At 33.4% G+C, this 22,173-nt stretch overlaps 2 protein-coding genes across 3 annotated transcripts; one reads left to right on the top strand and one right to left on the bottom strand.

Moving 5' to 3' along the window:
• Positions 1 to 604: 604 nt before the first annotated feature.
• Positions 605 to 10,279, bottom strand: LOC144968160 (parkin coregulated gene protein-like). Of its 2 annotated transcripts, none has more exons than XM_078906193.1 (5): positions 10,069 to 10,279; positions 6,574 to 6,708; positions 4,872 to 5,043; positions 3,231 to 3,380; positions 605 to 2,102 (listed from the first exon to the last, which is right to left on the bottom strand). In XM_078906193.1, exons 1-5 carry the CDS (start codon positions 10,111 to 10,113, stop codon positions 1,942 to 1,944), a joined length of 663 nt encoding a protein of 220 aa, XP_078762319.1. In that variant the 5' UTR covers positions 10,114 to 10,279; the 3' UTR covers positions 605 to 1,941. The 2 variants fall into 2 exon arrangements, with proteins under 2 accessions (XP_078762319.1, XP_078762318.1); XM_078906192.1 differs by having other exon boundaries at positions 10,000 to 10,249.
• Positions 10,280 to 10,353: 74 nt separating this feature from the next.
• On the top strand, positions 10,354 to 20,668 carry LOC144968159 (small ribosomal subunit protein uS15m-like). The gene is made up of 8 exons (XM_078906191.1): positions 10,354 to 10,571; positions 11,187 to 11,270; positions 12,645 to 12,723; positions 13,532 to 13,577; positions 13,828 to 13,912; positions 16,651 to 16,709; positions 18,579 to 18,809; positions 19,435 to 20,668. The coding sequence occupies exons 1-8, from the start codon at positions 10,394 to 10,396 to the stop codon at positions 19,648 to 19,650; spliced, it is 978 nt and encodes a 325-aa protein (XP_078762317.1). The 5' UTR covers positions 10,354 to 10,393; the 3' UTR covers positions 19,651 to 20,668.
• Positions 20,669 to 22,173: the final 1,505 nt, after the last annotated feature.

Below are 22,173 nucleotides of genomic sequence, written 5' to 3'. Positions count from 1 at the left end.
TTTAGCGGATATTGAGCTATAAAAAAGCTCATTTTTTTACATTAAAAAAAGGAAGTTTGATAATGTCTTTGTAAGTGACTTAAGAAGGGTTTAAGCCAAGTTATGAATCCTTCAGTGTTTCCATATTGCTATAGATATAGATCTAACCCATTTTCGTTCAATACCTTTTTCTAAAACTCGTTGACTTGGATGTGACGATGAGTTTGTGATGATTTGCACATATTAATGAAAAGGTTGCTGTTTGAAGACTGAAGGAAACATAACGATAAGTATTGAATTGTAAGTTGTAAGCTTCAATTTATTAGATGAAGATGATACTGTGGATGTGAAACGTCCACAGTATCTGTCTTCGTCTAACAAATTGGACTATAATACCTGTAAATAAGTGTGTGTTGGTTTGCGATGAACCATTGTTTGTTGCACTTTTATTATTTAAAAAAATGACTGGATGTTCAAATTCCGTTTAACATACCAGAAGTAAAAAGATTTGTCTAAGAGAAAACTTTTTGGGAATTAAATTTAAAAATAATATTAGTATCTGCGGCAATAGTTATCACTTTTAAAATGTCGTAATTATCTCAATGAACAACAAAACATTCTTGAATAGAAACATATCACTTTTTATTCCTTCATTCTGTACATATAATCATTGTACCTTTTTTTCTAATTATTTGTCTTTCTCATCATATATTATTGCATCGTAAATCACCACTTTCATACAAACACAACAAAACAGAATATAGTTTTCATAACAGCTCAAAAAAAAAAAAAATTAAAATTAATGAAACCAGTACAGAATAAGATACTGTTAGGTGTGCATTTAAAGGTGATTCAAAATTTCAACTTGTAAAATGTAACAAGATTTAAAAAGACTGAAATCAAGTTTAACTGAAATAAGAAACATAAAGTGAGGTATATACCACGTGTGTTGATTTTTGTTGTTGTTTTGTTTGTGAGTTCTTTCTTGTTGCTGTTGTTTGATACGAAGTAGGAAATACAAACCACCAAACAATATTCAAATGGGAACGAAGAAAAATAAAATAGAAATGGTAATAAAATATGAGATGATTTTTTTTCTTCAAATGAATGAAAACATAATATTGACTAAAGTAGGAAGTTTAAAATGTATAATCTATACACGATGAATACAAAACAAAATTACTAAAGAAAAATAATGCAACGCAGTACAGTCTATATTCACGCATCAGTGCTCAAAGATTTATATTTTAAAAAAATGATTGAAAATTATTATTTCTCAAATTTCAATTTCAAAATGACAAAACCCCAAATTTCAATCTGTTAGGTATTTCACAATATAGGTACCATTACTAGAAAGCATAAGAGTATCATTATATCACAGTTAAAACACAACCCTATGGTGTCTCCAACTATACATTATACATTACTCGTGTATTTGTAAGAATAAGCTGTCTTTGAAACAAAAGCAAAGAAACAACAATTATGTACATGCTCAATGATAAATTTTATTAGTTTTCTTGTAAAAAGAGTTTCATGGATTATCTATCAAATTTCGAGTAAAATAAGGTAAGGGTGCGTACAAAATATTACCTATGCCCCTTAATAAATAAACTCCAATAAAGGATACAAATGGTAAAATCGTTTAAATATCTAAATCACATCACTTATTCATCAAACAGTCTTTGGTGTACAGGAGAAAGTGGAAACAACCAAATGTATTAGTAAATCCTATATAATAATAATAATAATGATGTTTATGGCATAAGATTCTATATTCTATCAGTTTGACGGCTGCTTATCATCCATGGAGTGGAGACCTTTCTCATCAAGTAATTCAAAAAAGCCATTCCTCTAACCTCCAGGCTTCAAAACTCATTCTTTTTCAATGAGACAAAATGTTTGTTTAATTATTTGTATATCATTTTAATTATATAACACATCGAAATAGGAATAGATTAACACTTAGTTGAGCATGCAAGATTCATACGTAGGGATCATGTATTTGATGTTGATAAAGGCATCTTCACCTCCGTGCCTTTCAAAAGCTTCTAGCGTTTCCTGAATGAGGTCCCCAATGTTTTCCCGTTTCTGTTGACTGTAGTCAATGCCGTCGCCTGAATTTACTGTAGACGAGAAGAAAAAAAGAATGAATTGCAGAAAACTTTTGTTGTGATTTATTTTTCAAGTGAACTCTACTTTGATAATGTGTTGATGGAAACATTCTAAAAAATCAGTTTTCTCTAAAGTGGAGTGATAAATCCTGGACCGGTTTTATAATTGCCTATCATTAGGTTAATGATAGCTGTCTATTGATTTGTTTTAAATATGAAGAAAATATATCTGAGTTTGGACAAATTAATTTATAAAGTCAGGAAAGATATTACAACTATTTAAAAACAATTTAGAGTTATGTTCTACATTAGCAAACTACCTAAAAGTAAAACAGACATTGAATCTTGAATTCAGAATTAAATAAAATTCCACAGAGAATTTGTTCTTAGAGTCTATCCAATGGGAAGACTGAAATAAAACAAGTGTCAGCTCCAGTGCCTCTCCACACAGTGATCTCGGGCGAGGTGATTTGCTCAAGGTCACACAACACGGAAAGGAATCAAACTTAGTACTTTTTGGGTTTAAAAGATCATTCCTCTGTGCCACGTTGTCCCCTTGAATACATAATCACATTTCTCTTTTGAGCCATACGTTGCACGGAGACAGAGTCTCTGTGTCATAAAGCAGTAAAAATTGCTTGCTACTCTTGGATGACACCCTCGTAGAATCTAAATTTTATAAACCCATCTGCTCAATCATTGGACATAGGGGTCTGGATTTATAATAACCTTTAACTATGTTTGAGACTGATACTCGTCTTTTTGCTTGTGATGCAAACGATCTATCAACTAGGCTACCAGAACCACATGATACTTGAGCTTGAGCTTTTAATACTTTTAAAAAATATAGCGCAATATCCACTAAATGTGCTCAAAGCACTTTACAAGAGGTCCTTAGCCAACAGCAACATTTAACATATAAGACAAGATATGACGCCTGTTAGGCGATATTACAATTTTTTTTCAGAGAGAGATAACACTGTTAACGGCCAGGTGGTCATTTTGCACCCAAGCACGGTGAAAGAATGTGAGTAAAGAGCATTTTCCAAGTACTCAACTATGTGCTGCTCAGATTGGGACTCAAACTCAGGACATTCCGATCACTAGACCACATAGCTGCAATTAGTCATTACTACTTACAATTGAAGTTCTTGAAAAGGTTCATAATGGGCAAGATTTGCCTGTAGTACGGAACGAGGGCCTCTCCAACCATATCAGCTGACACAACAAGGTGCTGGAGGATCTTGAGCGTTGTGCATATCACCTTTTTGTTTCGTGTGTTGAGGGCATCTGATGATAAGGAATAAAAATCAAAGAAAAATGAATTTCAAAATAAATTTTTCAATAGCATATAAAGATGACGGGGTTTAAAAATATACTTACAAATGAAATATATGCTGAATAAATATTACACTTGTGCGTCTATGTAGCCTAGTGGTATGACACTTGCCTTAAAGCCAGAAGGTCCAGGGTAGGAGTTCCGCTCTGGGTGGTGCATAATTAGTCCTTGGAAAAGGCTCTTTATTCACATTCTCTCATTGTACTCAGGTGTAAAATGAGTATCTGACAGTCAACAGTGTTGTCACGTCAAAAAAATATTGTTATATCACCTAACTGGCATCATTTCCATTCTATATGTAAAGCATTGTTATTGGCTGGGGACCTCTTGTAAAGCTCTTTGAGCATGTTTGATGGATATTGCGCTATATAAATGCTCTAGATATGAAAGTATTAAAATTACATTTTTACGATTTTTCTGATTTAAGTAGAGAATGGTAAGAGGCCATCTAAAGGCTGGGGTTGCAAAAATCCAAAAAGAAAAGGTGAAAATGGAAATGCTTTGGAATAATCCATTTTTTTCCCTTTCATTGTTACTTTTACAGATTGAATTTGTTCTTTAACATGTATAAAAATGAAAATGTGAGCTCAGTTGATAACAAAAGATGATTCAATTTGTGAATTTTAGATTTATGATTTATGCACATCATTTTTTTATTTTGTGCAGCTATGTGGTCTAGTGGTATGACAATCGCTTTCTGATCGGAAGGTCCTGGGTTCTAGCCTCGCCTGGTGCATAGTTGAGTCCTTGGAAATTGCTCTTTACTTACATTCTCTCACCACACTCAGGTGTAAAATGAGTACCTGGCTGTTAACATTGTTGTTTCTGTCCGCAAAAAATTGTAATATCGCCGAATAGGTGTCATGTCCCGTTCTAAATGTTAAGTGTTGCTATTGGCCTGAGACATTTTGTAAGGCGCTTTGAGCATGTTTGGTGGATATTGCACTAAATAAAAGCTCTTTTTTATGGCACTATTTAAATATATATTTAAACCTCTGTGCACATGTTTGCAGGTCTGATAACAGAACACAAGTATGTGCTTGATTAAATATTGTTGTAATGGACAATATTTTGCATCGATTTGAGAGTATTTCCATTACAATAATGAGCCCATAACAATTTGGGTTATCAGACCTGCAAATAAGGACAAGTCGATGTAAACATTAAAAGTGTACACTTCAATTCAACAGATTATATACTGGGCTGCCAGGTGGCTAGAGTTCTTTATGGCCAGTTTCGATTCAAAAGTGGCAAAATAGAACCTCATGTGGCCACACACTACTAATCCTGTTACTCATTTGAAAAACTCATCGGTAGTAGAAAAATTGATTCTCCCTGTGGCTAATTTTGGCACACAAATGAGGCCATCTGGAAGCCCTGTATACATAAGTGTTATAAAAAATTAATTGAATCAAGCCGTATAAAATGTAAAGGGAAGTTACTTTTGATGGGGATAATCAACTGGGGAATCACGGGGAGGATTTTCGAACCGCCGTGCTCAAGCATGTCATGGACTCCTTGTCTGGAGAAGAACTCATATGGGTGATCTGTCTCACACAGGCCATCAAAGAATAAGGGCAGGTAGTGGTGGTAGTCAAGTTTCTCAATTTCAACCTGGAGTTAGCAAGGTAGAAAACCAAATATAAAAAAACATATCGTGTAACATCAACAACCATACTTTTTTCCCCTCAAAATAATTAAATCCACTTCACTTCTAGTAGGTTTAACCTAAAGTAAAGATTTTATATTAACTCACTTTACCCTAGCCATTGAGTCCTTGGAAAGAGCTCTTTACTCCCATTCTCTCACTGTACTCAGGTGTAAAATGAGTACCTGGCTGTTAACAGCGTTGTTTCTGTCCTACTACTCCGGTGATGTCCGCTCTCCCAAGAGATTTTTGATACTTTTTTTAATATAAAAAAAAAATTATACCCAGTTAATTAATCTAATATAAAATTGGTTTGTAAGTGATTTTATGCAACTACAAATATCATGTAAAAGTTAGATACAGTAGCATTTTCTGAAAATGTGTATATAATTTGTCTCAGAGAAATGTAAACAATGGTGAGGTAAAAGTCTAATATCAAGATTGTCGATGTTAGGCTTGAGTGAGTTAATGTGGCCTTCATGGAGACTATAAAAACACCCCCCCCCCCCCAAAGAGACAAAACAAAACAAAACAGCGATACATCATACAAGCAAGGTTGTGCTTATTTCGCCTATTCCCAGGTGATATTATTAAAATGTCTGGGATGGCAGAATATTCTTTTACTAAGAGGCAGCTCATTACAAATAGCAGTGTTACTTTAGAATAATGAAATCCAAGGAACACGAGTTTACTTAACCGTTTATAGCATTTATGGACAGTAGCAATAATGTGTTACTCTTTGGATTAAACACTAGTCTCTATCAATTTGACAGAGATAAAATCAAATTAATTTCTGCCAGTATTAACAGACTTAGATAGTTAAGCAACGATGTTGTTATGAGATATCAATTCAACTTAGTAATAGTAAGTAAATAGTAAAAATAGTATTTTCATTGATTAACCTAGGAATGAAGCTGGGGGTAGCTCAGTTGGTAGAGCACTCACTTCACAAGCAAAGGGACTGAGATAGATCCAGGATGCAGTCGAGATTTTTTTCTGACCTCTCTCTCCCCGCTCTCCCCCCCCCCCCCCCCCATGTACACCCAGCAGTGAATAGGTAGCTGAGACTGTTAGATTTGGTGGAAAGTACTTTGCGATAGACTAGCGTCCTATCCAAAGGATACCAAGCAATTGCTATTGTCCATTTCAGAAACCGGGATAAACTCCAGTTCCATGGGCCGAATGGCTCTCAAGGACTACTTGGGAATGAAGCCGGTTCCCTTGCTTGTGAACTGTATACTCTATCAATTATCGATGCTTTGCTTTTAGTTAAAATGCTGACAGCAACCACCTGTCGGATAGAACGTACCAACACACAAAACAGTGTGCAATCTTGAACATTAAAAGTCTGATTGATCCAATTTAGTGAGAAGTGATCACAAAAATGGCTGTATATAATGTATAATAACAAGGAGCTGAGTGATGCCAATTTCGTTCCATCTATTGAGATCATTGCTCAGTATCAATGTTAATTAAATGATGAACGATGTACAAACCTTCCATGCTATTTTGTTTCCTTTTGTGTCGTGTTCTAGAGCAATGGGGAAGTCACCACGTTCATAGAATTTTTTGAAGGAGGTGGAGCCTGTCTCTCTTTCTTTGAATGCTCCTGCTACTGGTGGCTTTGGTGCCTTCAATTAGAAATGAAAGGGGAAAAAGAGTCCTTTGGTAATCGAGTATATTATATGTGAATGGAACGATAAGATCAAGAACAAAATTCCTCTTAAACATTGATATTATTATTCAAATATAAACATACTACGGTTTCAAACAATTTCAACATATCATGTGCACTCATTGTTTGTCTACAAGATCAAAAGAAGATCATGCAATAAAGAAAATCAATCAAATGTATTATTTTTAACTTGTAACTTGTAAATAATAATAATAATAATAATAATAATAATAATAATAATAATAATAATAATAATAATAATAATAATAATAATAATAATAATAATAATAATAATAATACTAATAATAATAATAATGATGATGATGATAATAATAATAATAATAATAATAATAATCATAATAATAATAATAATAATAATAATAATAATAATAATAATAATAATAATAATAATAATAAATAATAATAATAATTATTATTATTATTATAATAATAATCCTGTAATAATAATCCTGTAATAATAAAAGTAATATAAACAAGACTTCTGTAGAGTGCCCAAATTCCTAAAATAATACTTTACATGCTTAAATTAGAATAATATATTAATTACTCATTCATAAAACAAAAACTTCTCTCTCAGACGATGTAATGTCTAAATAGATAATTTTGACCCAGACTCTGATTCACAAATTGTCTGTGGTGAGGCATTTTTACACAGATGGCCGAACGTGAGAAAAGGATCTCATTCCAACTTTGTTGTGTACTTGGCAAATCACTTTTGTAGAGTATAGTTGGCTGAATGCAATAGAAGGGGTTTGAAAACCTTTCAACTAATTTTGACATGTCAGAAGGGGCATTACTGTCATGGCAACTGTAAACTTTTACACTAGCTTTGAATTCAATCCTTTTCTAAACCTTCAGCCAACGCAGTAAAGCAAGCAGAAGTCTGGCAGAGTCACACCTACGCCTCATGAACAGTAGCCAGACTGTCATGTTTTGGACAACCTGTAAAAGTTTTAAATTATGCAGTTTCATGTTACACAAGCAATATCAAATTGTCTTCATGCTTTTGATTATGATATGCTGAATACAAAGCAGCAAAACTAGACACAGGTATACGCCATGAAAAAGATAATATATATAATGACAACAAGAAATTAAATCTCAAAGACAGGAAATATTTGAATTTAACCACCCATATTAATTTTATTAATTTTATGTAAGCGATGATATAATATTATTATGCATCATTAAAACTAATTATACAGATGATGAACACTGCTATAAATTAAATTTATACAATAATACAAAATAATAATAGTGATCTAATAGCCTTGTGACTTTAAATCTAATCATGTTTAAATAAAATATAATATCAATATAAACAAGCAAATACATTACTACTTACCGCTCTCAACTCAAAAAGTAGCTTAAGGCACGTGGTGCAAGAAGGTTGTTTAAAAATCGTTTATATTTTCATTGATGCACTTAGATATCTTCTGCTTACCTTTTTGCAGCATAAGGATGAGATTCTCTTCCAGGATTTCATTACAGCCCCCGTCTTATAATTAATTTATAAAGACAATTTTTGACATTTTAGAAACAGATATGCATTTAAAAACAATGAAAATATATATTATTAAAAAGGAAAAAGAGTAAAATAGCATCTCCAACAACGGACCATAATATTATGTCGTTACATAGCCATATTGTTATATGATATAAGAAGGGGATAGTAATAAGGTTGATTATACAATACTTACATTCCTGCATCGCTTTGGGTACAGAAGTTTCTAGCATGCTGGTGGATATTTCGTTTCATTTATTTGAACTATCTACACGCAACGTGAATAAGAACGATATAAAGATTAACAACGTAGAAAAAGAAACTGGTAATAAATTGAACTTGAAAAACATTTCAGAATCAGAGAGGTGATTTTCTATTCCTTGAGCCACGGTTCTTTCATTCGTTCTTCTCAACCTCCATCTCATCCTCCTACTCTTCCACTGTATCTTCATCATCATCATCATCATCATCATCATCATCATCATCATCATCATCATCATCATCATCATCATCATCATCATTATTAATAATAATATCATCATCATCATCATCATCATTATTAATTATTATTATTTATTATTATTATTATTATTATTATTATTATTATTATTATTATTATTATTATTATTATTATTATTATTATTATTATTATTATCATGTTATTATCATTGTTATTATTATTATTATTATTATTATTATTATTATTATATTATTATTATTATTATTATTATTATTATTATTATTATTATTATCAGTGTTATTATCATTGTTATTATTATTATTATTATTATTATTATTATTATTCTTATTATTACCACCATTATTATTATTGTCATTTACATAATCATATCATCATCATTATCGTCGCCGTCGCCGTCATCATCATCATCATCATCATCATCATCATCATCATCATCATCATCATCATCATCATCATCATCATCATCATCATCCTCATCACCACCATATCCTTATTATTAGTAAAGCCCAATAAAGGAATGGAAGCAAAATGTTATGTCCATTAGATCCCGTTTCTCAAAATGATATATGATATAAGTAAAACAAATTTTCCAAAGCCCATCTTTTCTTTAAAAAAAATTAGGCTTTAGAGGTACTACAAGGTCACAACTAGTAATACTATCATTACCCCCCCCCCCACCCGCCAAAGTATATGTGAGAGAGGGTGTGTGTATGTGGGAATGATTGGTTTGAATTCTCAAATTTAGTTGAGTTGGTAGACTCCCTGTCCAAAATAAAAATATCACGAATGATAATTGGCAAATGGATCACTGAACAATGCTTGCTAGAATGAGCTCAAGTCAGCAACAGGGTCAAGACATCAAGTATAGACCTTGCTGTATTGATCTTTGACAAATGATGAACGATGAAGCAGTATGTTTGTAATCTAAATTCTTAAAACAGTTAATCTTTATCAAATTACAAAAGAGACTGTAGTTTAGGTCCAATTTCCCCATGCCATGTGTGATTAGTTTAAAAGTTAAATGTGTATTCTATACTAGAACTACGACTATGGGCTATAATTATTAATAATGCTATGGTAAAAATATTAGATTCCGTGGTAAGTGAAACATTTTTTGAAAGCCGGAATATTTTAAGGAAAGAAAATCACCCTCAAAAGAAGTCTAACACCGAAAGGGAGTTTTGAAAGAACATTATAATATATCGCCTTTTCATTATCTGCAAATTGCAAAATGTACTTACCGTGGTGTTGTTTTTCTTAGCTTGGTGACTAAACGGAATAGATTGCACACTTTTCCCTTCGGGTTTTACCTTCTTGTAGCATCCTGTCGAGCTCTGGTGCGCTGTTTTCATCATCTTGAAGGCTGTGTGTGAATAATCAAAATTTCACCCCTTTTATGTTTAGAAAAGATTCACAGGACAGAGTTGGTCTTCTCCACTTCACCAAACATGGGGCACACGAAGCATCACAGTTACCAAGCAACTTATGGATTGCCCGGATGCATGTATTTACTTTCTTGGCATGTCACCTTATCAACGAACCGGATATAAACCATTAAACTTACACCGACGAAAAAGAATTCGTTAACCGGAAATGAATTTGCCTGATTGCCTGCAATGTTTACAAATCAACAAGATGGCTGTTCGACTTTCACTTTCTACCATGATAAAACACCCGGTTTCTTTTATTTTGAAAAATATCAATCATTTCTCTCCCCTGGCCATCAAACAATCTTTCTCCTGTTCCCGAAATGTATCACCGTCGATGACATACACTCATTCTTCTAAGCTGTCCCCATTCACCTGTCTTTATGGTACGAGACGATATTACTAAAATGACTGGAACTGGAATTGTTGGTGGAGCATGAGGATGATGACTTTGACTTTGACACTTAACTTTGATTTCTTCAGTTTAACTTTAACTCTTTCGAAATTTGGGGGGCCTTCCGAAAGCTCCTACATCCCCAGTATTCTCAAGCAAGCGCAAAATACTTTCAATTAACCATCATTGCGCCGGGTAGTAGTCCAGTACAGTACCCGACCAGCGAATTCAAATTATGGCAGGCATAACCATAACATAATTTAGGCATTAGTTGGTGTCGCTCTATAACTGCTAACTGTTAGAGCGATATCTCTTGTTACCTGCTAGGTATCGCTCAGAAAATTTGCATTGACTTTTTAAAATATTGTGGCAACAATGTCTAATTTCTAGGCTAATCTTGATAAAAATAAAACTAAAACATGGGTAAAAGTAAAAGTGTACTGAGGAAAGTGATAATGATAAATTAATGTAAGAAAAATAAAATTCGGTATCTTATATGAAATTTTGTCTCGTGTATTTGATATTTACAATTTGTTATCGTTATTTATGCCGTTGACATTCTATAACAGCAAACACTAACAAGTCTCTTCCACTTCACTTCCAACAGCACCGTGTTCAAACATTCAATGTCGGCATTATGGGAGGAAAGTCAAGCCAAAGCCACAAAAGATAACATTTTTTGAATATTCAGGTAAATTTTGCACTCCTTCCAAAAGCCTTGAACTTGTGTGTGTGTGTGGAGAAAAATTAGATTATTTGTCTTTTATAATAATATGAAGTACAGTTGGTTTGTTTTTGTGTTGATTTAAGTGAAAGCTTATTTATAAACAGTGGTGCTTTAAGTTTAATGGCATCGATCGGAAAAATAATGAGAGCTCGGCAGTAACGAGACATTTTCAAATCCCCCCTTCCCCCCGCCCTCTATTTCTCTATTGTAAATAAACTTGTTATAATGAGAAAAAATGATTTGGAGATGGGAATAATGAGAATTTGGTCTAAAATAAGAGCAAAAATGTACTTTTATAAACAAACATCACAATCACACACATACAAAGCGAAGCAATCGGTATTGGAAGTGCTACAATGGCAATAGGATAGCTAGTACTATCAGTACATGTAGATAAGTGACTTTGCCATGATGAGCCTCCAAATTAAATGAAATATCACATCTTTCCTATTATTGTACAAGTCACATCAATGCACGTATCGGCCATGATCACACCACGATCATGACCTCTTGGTTTATTTTATTAACGTGTCAGTTCCTGCTGTCAACTGTCAACTTGTCTATCGATTTCAATCCAAGTTTTCAACGCACTTTTTGTCAAAATCATATCATCAATCGTCATCATACCTAATGTCAACTTGATAACGAATACAATTATGGATTTTCAAAATAAATAAAGAGGCTGCCAATTGGGACTAAAGTCTCCATCATAAAAGAAGTAGAAAAGAATAAGGCAGAGATCTGTAGACGCTTTAATCTGAAGTCCAGCACCGTTTTCATTATTTTGAAAGATTATAGATGTATTTAAAGGGTCAACATGTGGTTCTTTCTGTTGAAAATCGGTAATAACAAGAGCTCGGGAATGATGAGAATTTCTGCTTGGAACAGAAGATCTCATTATAACTGAGCTCCACTGTATTTTTGTTGCTTGATATTTGGTGATATCAATATTAGGCTTATCTTTAAACTCGACAGTAAATTTTTGTGATTTCGGATGAGATGCTGGGTCGATAGGACTGATCTTGTGTATGTCACTCACCTTCTGACCTGTAGGATCTTGGTTTGAGTCTGGCTGTTGACACATTACAATGTTGAGTCCTTGATAAAATACCATTGCTGTTACTGGGTACAGTTAGACTTTGATTAAGATTACTCTTTGGCTTGCAAATCTTTATATTTTCAAAATACTTTTTGATGGTTATATTCCAATGGATTTTTTAAAAAGCAAAAGCTAAATTGAAAAAATTAAAGTCTTCAGTGGACATATTAGATGATTGTTTTGAATTGATTTGGCATTTTCATTTTTATTGTCTCCCATTCACTTTTATTCATTTCCAGGTGACCTAAGAACCCTTCCAGAGATAGATAAAAATCAATTACTCTACCCTTATCTTGATCTTCAAGAAGAACTTGAAGAGTGAGTCATCATGATAGTATTAGTCCAGTTGTCCCCCAACAATTTTATCTTTTTTTTTTTTTTTGGAACTCTAAGAATTATCCTGATTGGACATTTAACATGCAGTTGTATTTTTTTTTTTCTTATTTTTTCAACCATGTTTTAAAATTTATTTCAGTTGTTTTTTTTTTTTTTCCGTTGGAAACTCTTACTACATAACGTAATGGGTTTTGGCAGCTTTGTATCACTTTTCCTTGGGTGGTGGTCCTATGTTAGACTTCATGAAAACATGGATAAGGAAATAATGGATTTTTGTGCTCATAAATTTCAAGCAGAAAACAAATTTTGCAAAGATGCCATCAGAATTCCTTTTTTCAAATTGTATATTGTATATCACATTGAGTGGGCAACATCACTCAGAGGTACGGTCTTTGCTTCGTACCCGAAAGGTACCAAGTTCGATCACACGCCACTGCACTGTAAGACCTTGAGCAAGTCACTTCGCCCTATCTCAATTTATGGTGTTGCACTGCAGCTGACGCCTGGGTTATTCCACTCTTCCCTTGGAATAGACCTTAGAGACAAATTCCCCTGTGGGATGAATAAAGGGAATTTTATTTTTAAAATTTATTTTTATTTATATCATCACATGAAAACTCACATTTAAAATATAATGGTTTGTTTTGACTTTCTGTATTCTTAAATATATTTGTAAATTTTTATCTTTTTTTTTTCCTCAATTTATTTGTCTGGTTGATCAGATTATAATTATTTCCTACTGTCACCATCCCTCACCAATTTACCAAATATTTCTTATATTATTCCATAGCGATGAGGTCAGCAGAAAACTGGCATCAATTGATTTTGCTTCTGTGGTAAGACTAAACTAATTTTGCTTCTTTTTCTTTTAAAAAAAAATTATTTTGATATTAGATAATTACTTGCAGAAATCAGATTAATCTTTTATTTAGAATAATCTTAACTTTTCCTTTGATCGTGCATTTTTTATTGTGTGAAGAAAATGACATTTAAAGAGAGAAAGATTTAAGGTATCAAACGTTGTTGTTTTTTGTTTTGTTTTGGTGACTTAAAGATGAAATGATAAAATCACTGATTCTTTTTCAGGCTGAGAAAAACAAACACATGCAACAAATTGTCCAGGACAGAATAATTGAACTATTTGGACTGGACTCTGAACTTGAACAGAGAAGTAAGGAATGACCTGGAGACATTTTTTTGTGTAACACCTCAAATATAGATGACATCAAATAAAATAAACTATGTTTTTATTTTTTTGTTATTCTTCAGCGACTGCTTTAAATTCATATTGCCACAAAATTATGTTTTAATTTCCATCGTATGATATTTCATTCCTATTAAATTGGTCAAATCAATCAAGTTTAATCATTAATAAGAACAAAATACTAAATACTGGATCTTTCGGGGCTCAAAACCCTTCTTCAGCCAACAAAAAAAACCCAATGAAAACATAAATACATTGCTAAAAAAACCAGGTTGACAGAAAACTTTTGCTTATTTTACGCTGATTTCATATCCAAGCAATAATATCTCATCAAGTTTCAACACATGTCTTTAATATGCATAATAATTATAGAAGAAAACAAAATAAAACAAACTTGTGAATAGTATTAAACTCATGTGTCAATTATGGTTTACATGACTCAACATAGACAACTTCTCCCCACCTCCATCAGTAACATGACTGTTAGAGAAAACTAAAAACCTTTAAATGCTCTCTGTAACTTTTATGCATAGATACAATTTATCAATTATATAAATATTATTTAATGTCAATTGATTGATAATATTGAGAATTAAATATGTAATACATAAATAAGTGTCGTATTCAATATTCGTAGTGTAATTAACTCTATTTACATTCATTTGGCATGTCCAACTTGTACATTCGAGAGTTTCGAATAATTGATAAACAAAAAACAATAATATCCAATGTCATGTTACATTATTCATCAAAATCAATTATTTTGTTGGTAAGCTCTTTATCAATGGCATTCTTAAAATTATTAATTGAATTAGAATTATTTTGTCTCAAACTTTAGATTATTCCAAATTGTCACAGTCCTTTGAATTAAATTATTTTTCCTTATAGACGAATTACATCTTTCAACAAATATCTTAAACTTATCTTCCATAATGTTTGTAACATACGAATAATTTTAAAAATTGTAGCAGAATGCAGTGATGGTTTTGTTTTTTTTTTTCATCCACTGAAGATGCTTTTCATTTTAGGGGTGGGATTGTTTATATACATAAGTGTAGTTGTTTGCTTAAAATTAGATACTCTAAACCTTCAACAAAAATTTTCATGTTTTTCCATCCGGTGGTCACATGGTTAAAATACTGACTCAGCGTTTTACACATTACTTTATTTTGAGTAGCTCTCAAAACATGTTCTAGTTTAAGTTCTGATATTCGGCATGATAACTCCTGAGACATCCTGTAACAACTTACAGACAGAAGCTGATTTTGAGTATCTTTATCCTATTTTTTCATATTCAGCCTCAAAGTGTGCCATTTTTAGGCTATATCGAGGTCTCCAAAATTAGAGGATAATTACAGAAAAAAATGTCCTAATTCTAACAGCTAATTAGAAAATCTCTTCGTCAGGTGATAAGTATAAATATATTAAACAGTGTGGCAAAATTACAGCCAATTCTCTTCTGAGTTGCCTATTGAGATCTACTATTGAGACTAGTTAGTCAAAAATGGCATTTTGAGAAAAACTCAATCATACACTTATATGCCTAAAAAAAGACTAGACACATATTTTGTGCTTTAATCTACATATTTTATGAATCTTTAAAACAGTGCAAACCTTTTTAAAAAAAAATTGATAAAAAGCTAACAGCAACTTGTAAAGGATGCAGTCACATATTTTAACCCACTCCCCTGAAAAAAATATGCAAAATAGTGACCTCATTTTTAATCCCCTTCACCAGTTGCATAAAATTGGCCATGAGTGTCCAGAAGTCTTTGCTCCCTCCTTATAGATAGATAGAAACGAAAATAACGGAAACATCTTACTATAGTGAAAAATATGTTTGTTAAAGGGTAAAGTTGGGGCTATTTTAACACTTCATTCATTTTTACCTTCCCCTTACCTTATTATTTTACACACCTTTTTGAGTTTTGAAACCTAAGAAAATGGATTGTACAGATATTTTTACACAAGAATCACCAAAAAATCGCTTTTCGTTTGTTTTGTTTTTTCTGAATCTCAAAATTTGAGCAGTACAGGACCGCGGATTCCCTATTATAATTAATTCTTCGTGTAAAGTGCCTAGAGCTTGTTTATTCAATAGGAAGCCATACTATACATACTGTTTATTAGAACTCCTCTTCTCTGCCTTTTACACCAATATCAATCTCAGATTTCCGATGATTCAGGCATTTAATTCACTGTTACAATAAGACTCTTGAGACAAAGTTCATTCCCAAATTGATCTAATTTGAAAAATACAATGAGACCTACATCTGAAAAAGAATTTGAGCTAATCAAAATTATTTTAAAAACCCCCCAACAAACTTGAGCTTTTATATAGGACAATATTCACTAAACATGTTCAAAGCGCTTTACATGGGGTCCCTGACCAAGAGCAACATGTAACATGTAGACCGAGACATGACGCCTGATAGGCGATATTACATTTTTTTTTCAGATAGAGACAATGCTGTTAACGGCCAGCTACTCATTTTGCAACTGAATACGGTGAGAGGATGTGAATAAAGAGTCTTTTCCAAGGACTCAACTATTCGCTGAGCGAGGCTCGAACTCAGGACCTTTCGATCCAAAATTGGGTGTCATACCACTGGACCACATAGTTGCACATTTGTTATTTTATCCATGCTGTCATCTTCTTTTATTCTTTCTTTCTTTATTTCTTTATTTTCTCTTTTTCACCCAAGTTGCAAGATTCACTTTACTTATACGTCAAAAGATCCCCTACTGCATAGAAAACAGAACGGTAAGATTTAATTTTTTTAAACATGTTTTCTTTTTTTCTCAAATCTCTTTCAGTTGCTGCCTTTTTTGCCTCTAATGTTTTCATATAACTGAATTCAGAATTTATCTTGCTTAATAATTCTGTATATTGGTATTGCCCAATTACCTGGAGTTATGATTTTAACATAAATTATTGATTTAATTGGAGTGAAATTTGCTCAATGGAATTGCCACTTCAGAAAAGTTTCATATTCAACTGACAACATTTTGTTTTACATGATTTATGAATAGTAAACTGAGGCTTACTTTATTGTAAAAGTTTTTAAAATACTTCAAAGTACAAAGAACAGAACGATAAGTCGGTATTCCAGACCAAAATTCATACAGTGCAACCCCTGGATAACGACATTGCCCGGGACCGGGAAATTGTGTCGTTATCCAGGGGTGTCGTTATTCGGGGTTTTCAAGATGGCGGGAAAAGGGGGCATGGTGAGACCCGTGAATACATTCAGTGCAATACGCAGACCAGTGTCTAAGTCTGAGAGAAGAACGTCCTAACGACGTTAGAATGTGTATTTCTCTTGTTTACGAAGGACATACCAGTTACGTATTCACTCTCCAATGTGTATTGTCATTGTTTTGATCGTAAACAGTGCTCCGACGCTGTTTAACAAAACTAGGAATAAATCAAGAAAATGAAGTGCCAAAATAATAATATCGCACAAGAAGACAGATGCTCACATCTACTTTTAATACATATTAATAGAAGTCCATGCGATGCTGATGATGGGTTTTAAATATCAAAAGTTTTATTTAAGTGCTCCATAATTTACAGGCACTTAAAATTGTTTGATTTACATTTTACGGAATTAATAAAAACAACAAGGTATTACCCGCAATGTTATGAAATTTGGACTGAAGTTAAAAAAAATAATAATTGATTTTGTAAATCAAAACAATAAATTGAAAGAGGCTGGGATTGTTTTCCTGGCTACTCCAATGGGTATTATAATATAGGACCATAAATATCCATAATTGTGCCCATTGGACTCAGCATTGCCTGATATCAATTTACCTCCACTGACCTCAGACAGGTAGTTAACAGGGAAGGTTAATGGACCCTTGAGAGTTCCATCCACTGATAATCTTCTGTTGCTGTGGTTCCTTCTGAACTGGTGCTGAATTCACGCAGTGTAGTAAACATGCGTTCTGATTGGTCAGTAACATAGCGATCTCATTGGGGGCGGGGGGCATTTTTTATTGTGAGTACGAGATGGCGATGGTTGGGTATCAGGCATTGGTTTCAACTGCAGTTTGTTGCTATAAGGATGTCGCTAAACAGGGGTTTTACTGAAATGTATGTCGCTATTTGGGGGTTTCTATTACTAATAACATATAGCAAAAAATTTGGGTCAATGTCGCTATCCAGGGGTTGTCGTTATTCGGGGTTGTCATTATCCAGAGGTTGCACTGTATTGCATTATGCAGTTATCCAGGATGTTTATCTCAAACTTTGGGTTGATAGATGCACAGAACAGAATAAAAATATTTTAAAATGTTAAACAATATAAAAGTTGTGGTAATTTGAAATCACAAAATAAAGTACATTCTTGCGCAATGCAGATTACGATATTTTTGCGACCTCACTGTAAGAAAAGTAAACATCAAACAACTGAAGTGATCACCTTTACAGAAAGCCTCCTACCCATACTCTTGGTCTAATTTTTTTCATAGCCCTAAGAAAAAAAAAGGCTTTCTTATTTCCGCTCAAATCTTTTACAATTGCAGCCTTTTCTAACTCTTACTGTTTTGTGTAATTGAATTTTAAAATGATCTTGTTTCATAGATTTGTACTTATTGTATCATTTTTATTTCGTGGTTGTGTTTTCAGGACAAGTACCAGAAGATTTGGCTGCTCAAATCCATCTTCCATCGACGAAGATTGCTGACCAAATTGAGAGAATTAGACCATGAGAGATTTGAATGGTTATTGCGAGAGCTGAAAATTCGTTATGCGATTCCTCAAGATCGGCCAGAGTGGATGGGGTGGAAATACAATTTACAAGAAGCTACAAAAGCCGACACATTGACTGAGAAACGTCAGAAATTAGAAGAGTTTAAGGTTTGTATATAGCATGACAAAAAATAAAGTTATCTACTGTAAAGCTGGTTGTCATTTGATGAGGAAAAGAGAGATTATCTTTGATTATTTATTTAGTTACAGTAGACTCTGGATAAGACGATGCCCAGCGGAACAGGAAAAAAAATCTACTTAACCAGGTGTAATCCAATGAGCAAAAATGCCTGTGAACAAAGTAAGCCAATCTAGGAGAGACTGTTTAGTAAATAATGAATTTGGAATCCCCCCCCCCCCCCCCCCCCCTTTGCAAAAAAACCCAAAAAAAAACAAAAATAAACCCACAGTGTGATCTGGAAGTTTAGACATCCTTACTCAGAATATTGAAGGACAAATCAATTCGCTGCCTTACAGAGTCAAAGAATAAAATTCTTGTTTATTTATTTTTTCAAAATTTAATTGTCTATATATTTATTCATTTACTAATTCATCTATTTACTTCTTTATTTATTTACATTTTGTTAATAAAATGTTCTAATTATTTATTTATTTATTTATTTATCCTCTCTTGAAATTTGCAGTTTAAAAAAGAAGCACTGGCATCTGATGTATTGAGTATTTTATTTTATTAATGCAATTTAATCTTGAATTTATAATGAATTATTTCCAGGAAAAACTTGAAACTGAAAGGAAATCGTTTGCTGAGCGTAAAGCCAAGATTTTAGCCGAGATTGACAGAGACTTAGATGAATACGGTCTTAGTCGTGACTTTTTAGACGATGTTCAGAAGAAGGAGGTTGAGAAAAGGAAACGACACAAGATTTTGTCATGGGAAGAACGAGTGAAATTAGGAATGACTGACAAGATTAAAGAATATTACGGTTGAATATTGTGTATGTGTGGTTTTAAGTTTTTAACTCACTCAATCCTAACACCGACTGTAGCCGTAGTTTACCTGGGTTACTTTTACCCCATGCCTATTTATTACATTTTTCTGAGACAAATTATAGGCGTAGTTTCGAGCTAATGTTTTTAGTTTTTTGCATGTTAATGATAGTTGAATAAAACTATCTATCTTCATGATCATTTGATACATTTTTTTCAATTTTGAATAGTAGCCAAACTCTATAGGATTGAGTGAGTTAAAAATATTGTATTGTTAGGTTTGCAGGTTGTCTCGCTGTACCTGTGGGGTCTCATTAGTTCAGTTAAGTAGAAGACGGTAGGGGCTGTCTGAAGCCTGTAATCGTGAAAATAGTAATGAAAGAGTGAAAATGGAGAAGCTTCGTATAGGAACGATACAGACAATGGACGTTTCGGGTACAAACCCTTCCTCAGCACAACAATACACAAATTAACATGGAAAACAAATAAAATAAAGAAAAATGCAAAATAACATGTATTGTCGGTACTCAATGGTGGTTGCAGTATGATCATACTTTATTTTCTTTGTTTTCCATGTTAATTTGTGTATTGTTTTGCTGACGAAGGATTTGTACCCAAAATGTCCATTGTCTGTATCGTTCCTATACGAAGCTTCTCCATTTGCACTCTTTCGTTAGTATTAGTTCAGTTAGTACTTGTTTAACCCACAGAGACGATATTGATCCTGGGTGTAACTGGGTATGTCGTCATTTCTGATGGAAAGTATACTGTGCCAAAATGGGAGCAAGTAATTACTAATTGTCTGTTTAAGGCTATTGAAACTGGGATCAGCTTCTTATCCATGGGCCTTCTTCATACCTGCCAACCCTTCCACTGTTGGCGGAATCATTCCTATTTTCACTTTCACTCTTCCTATCTGCTATTCTGCCATTGTCTCTAAAATTCCGATTTTCAAAAATGATATTAATGGTAAGAAGAAGAAAAAATGGGGGTGGGGGGGGGGGGGGGGGGGGGGGGGGGGGGGGGGGGGGGGGGGGGGCTTTTAAATATAAAAAAAATTACCATCTCAAGATGTTTTATCTCTACAATTAATGAATATTAATATGCGCCATGAGCCATCACTTATACAGCAGTGGACACTTTAGAAACAAATTTTATTATTATTGTTATTATTCTTGTTATTATTATTATTGTTGTTGTTGTTAGAATTTATTTATTTTAAGAAAACGATGTGAGAATGGCTGTTTATTTGTTTGTTATCATTTCTTTTTTGTAAGCAGTGTATAAGAAATAATGTTGAATTGAAATGAAATTTGTAATAACTTTCTGCTCTCAAATTTGTTACATGTTTTCAATCACATGTTTTCATGTATGTATCATAAGACCAATGACATAAAATCACGTGGATGGGTTACTGAAAAGGGGGCAAAGTGGCTCAGGAGTACGGTCTTTGCTTCATATCTAAAAGGTGCAGAGTTTGACTCCCTGCCATGCTCTGTTGCCTTGAGCAAATCACATTGTTTAGCTCACTTTGTAGCGCTGCACTTCAGCTAATGCCTGGGTTATTCCAGTCTTCGCTAAAGAAACATTGTCTTTTGGGATGAATATAGGGAATTTTATAATCTTTTATTTATTCATCGTTCCTCTTTGCAAAGGAAATATTTGTTGTCTGTATGTACTACAGTGAAAACTCAGTATAAAATGTTAGGAAATAACAGGATAGTGTGGCTCAGCGATATGGTCTTTGCTTCATACCCAAAAAGTACAGAGTTCGACTATTCGCCACGCTTTGTGCCCTTGAGCAAGTCACCTCACTCTAGCTCACTTTGTGGCACTGCACTGCGGCTGACGCCTGGGTTATTCCAGTGGAAAAGACCCTCAAGACAAATTTCCCCTTGGGGATGAATAAAGGGAATTTTTATTTTATTTTTAAAATTTTATTAGGATTCCAGTTATAACAGGGGTCTTTAAGATCCCCGTTTTTTTCTCCCCTTTTGTCTTTAGTAAAATATACCAGCTATAGCAGGACTTTCACTCAATATATCGAAATATAATGTATTAGCCTACATTACGCTCAGCGAAGCCTACAGCTAAAGATGGCTTAGAGCTAGGCTAGGACTAGTTCATGAATGCTCTGTGTGTGTATATGAGTATGTATGGCTACTTACTACTCATTACCTCATCCTTTAAAATGGTGATTTAGGCCATTTTGGTTATTTCCCTTGAAATTTGGCTATAACAGGGCTCAGTTATAACAAGGATTTTAGGTTATTAAGTTTATCTTAAACGTTTTTATACATCACTGTATTACCGAGGTCCCACTGTACACTGCATTCCGCTTAGATAAACTCGCCGGGATGAGAAAAAAGTTCATCTTATCCAAAAACTCAGGGGAAATCCAATACTCCCAACTCAGTATCGGCCACAAAATTTGGCAATCTTTTGGCAAGTTTTTTCATTGTCTCCAGTTTTGTTATTTCTTTGGAGTGCAGGGCTGAGGAATGCTAAATGAGTCAGTGTCTGA

The sequence above is a fragment of the Berghia stephanieae genome, chromosome 3, assembly GCF_034508935.2.
Source record: "Berghia stephanieae isolate SIO BIC M18660-M18661 chromosome 3, UCSD_Bste_1.3, whole genome shotgun sequence".
Classification (NCBI taxonomy): domain Eukaryota; kingdom Metazoa; phylum Mollusca; class Gastropoda; order Nudibranchia; family Aeolidiidae; genus Berghia; species Berghia stephanieae.
This window is presented reverse-complemented; position numbering and strand designations above follow the sequence as displayed.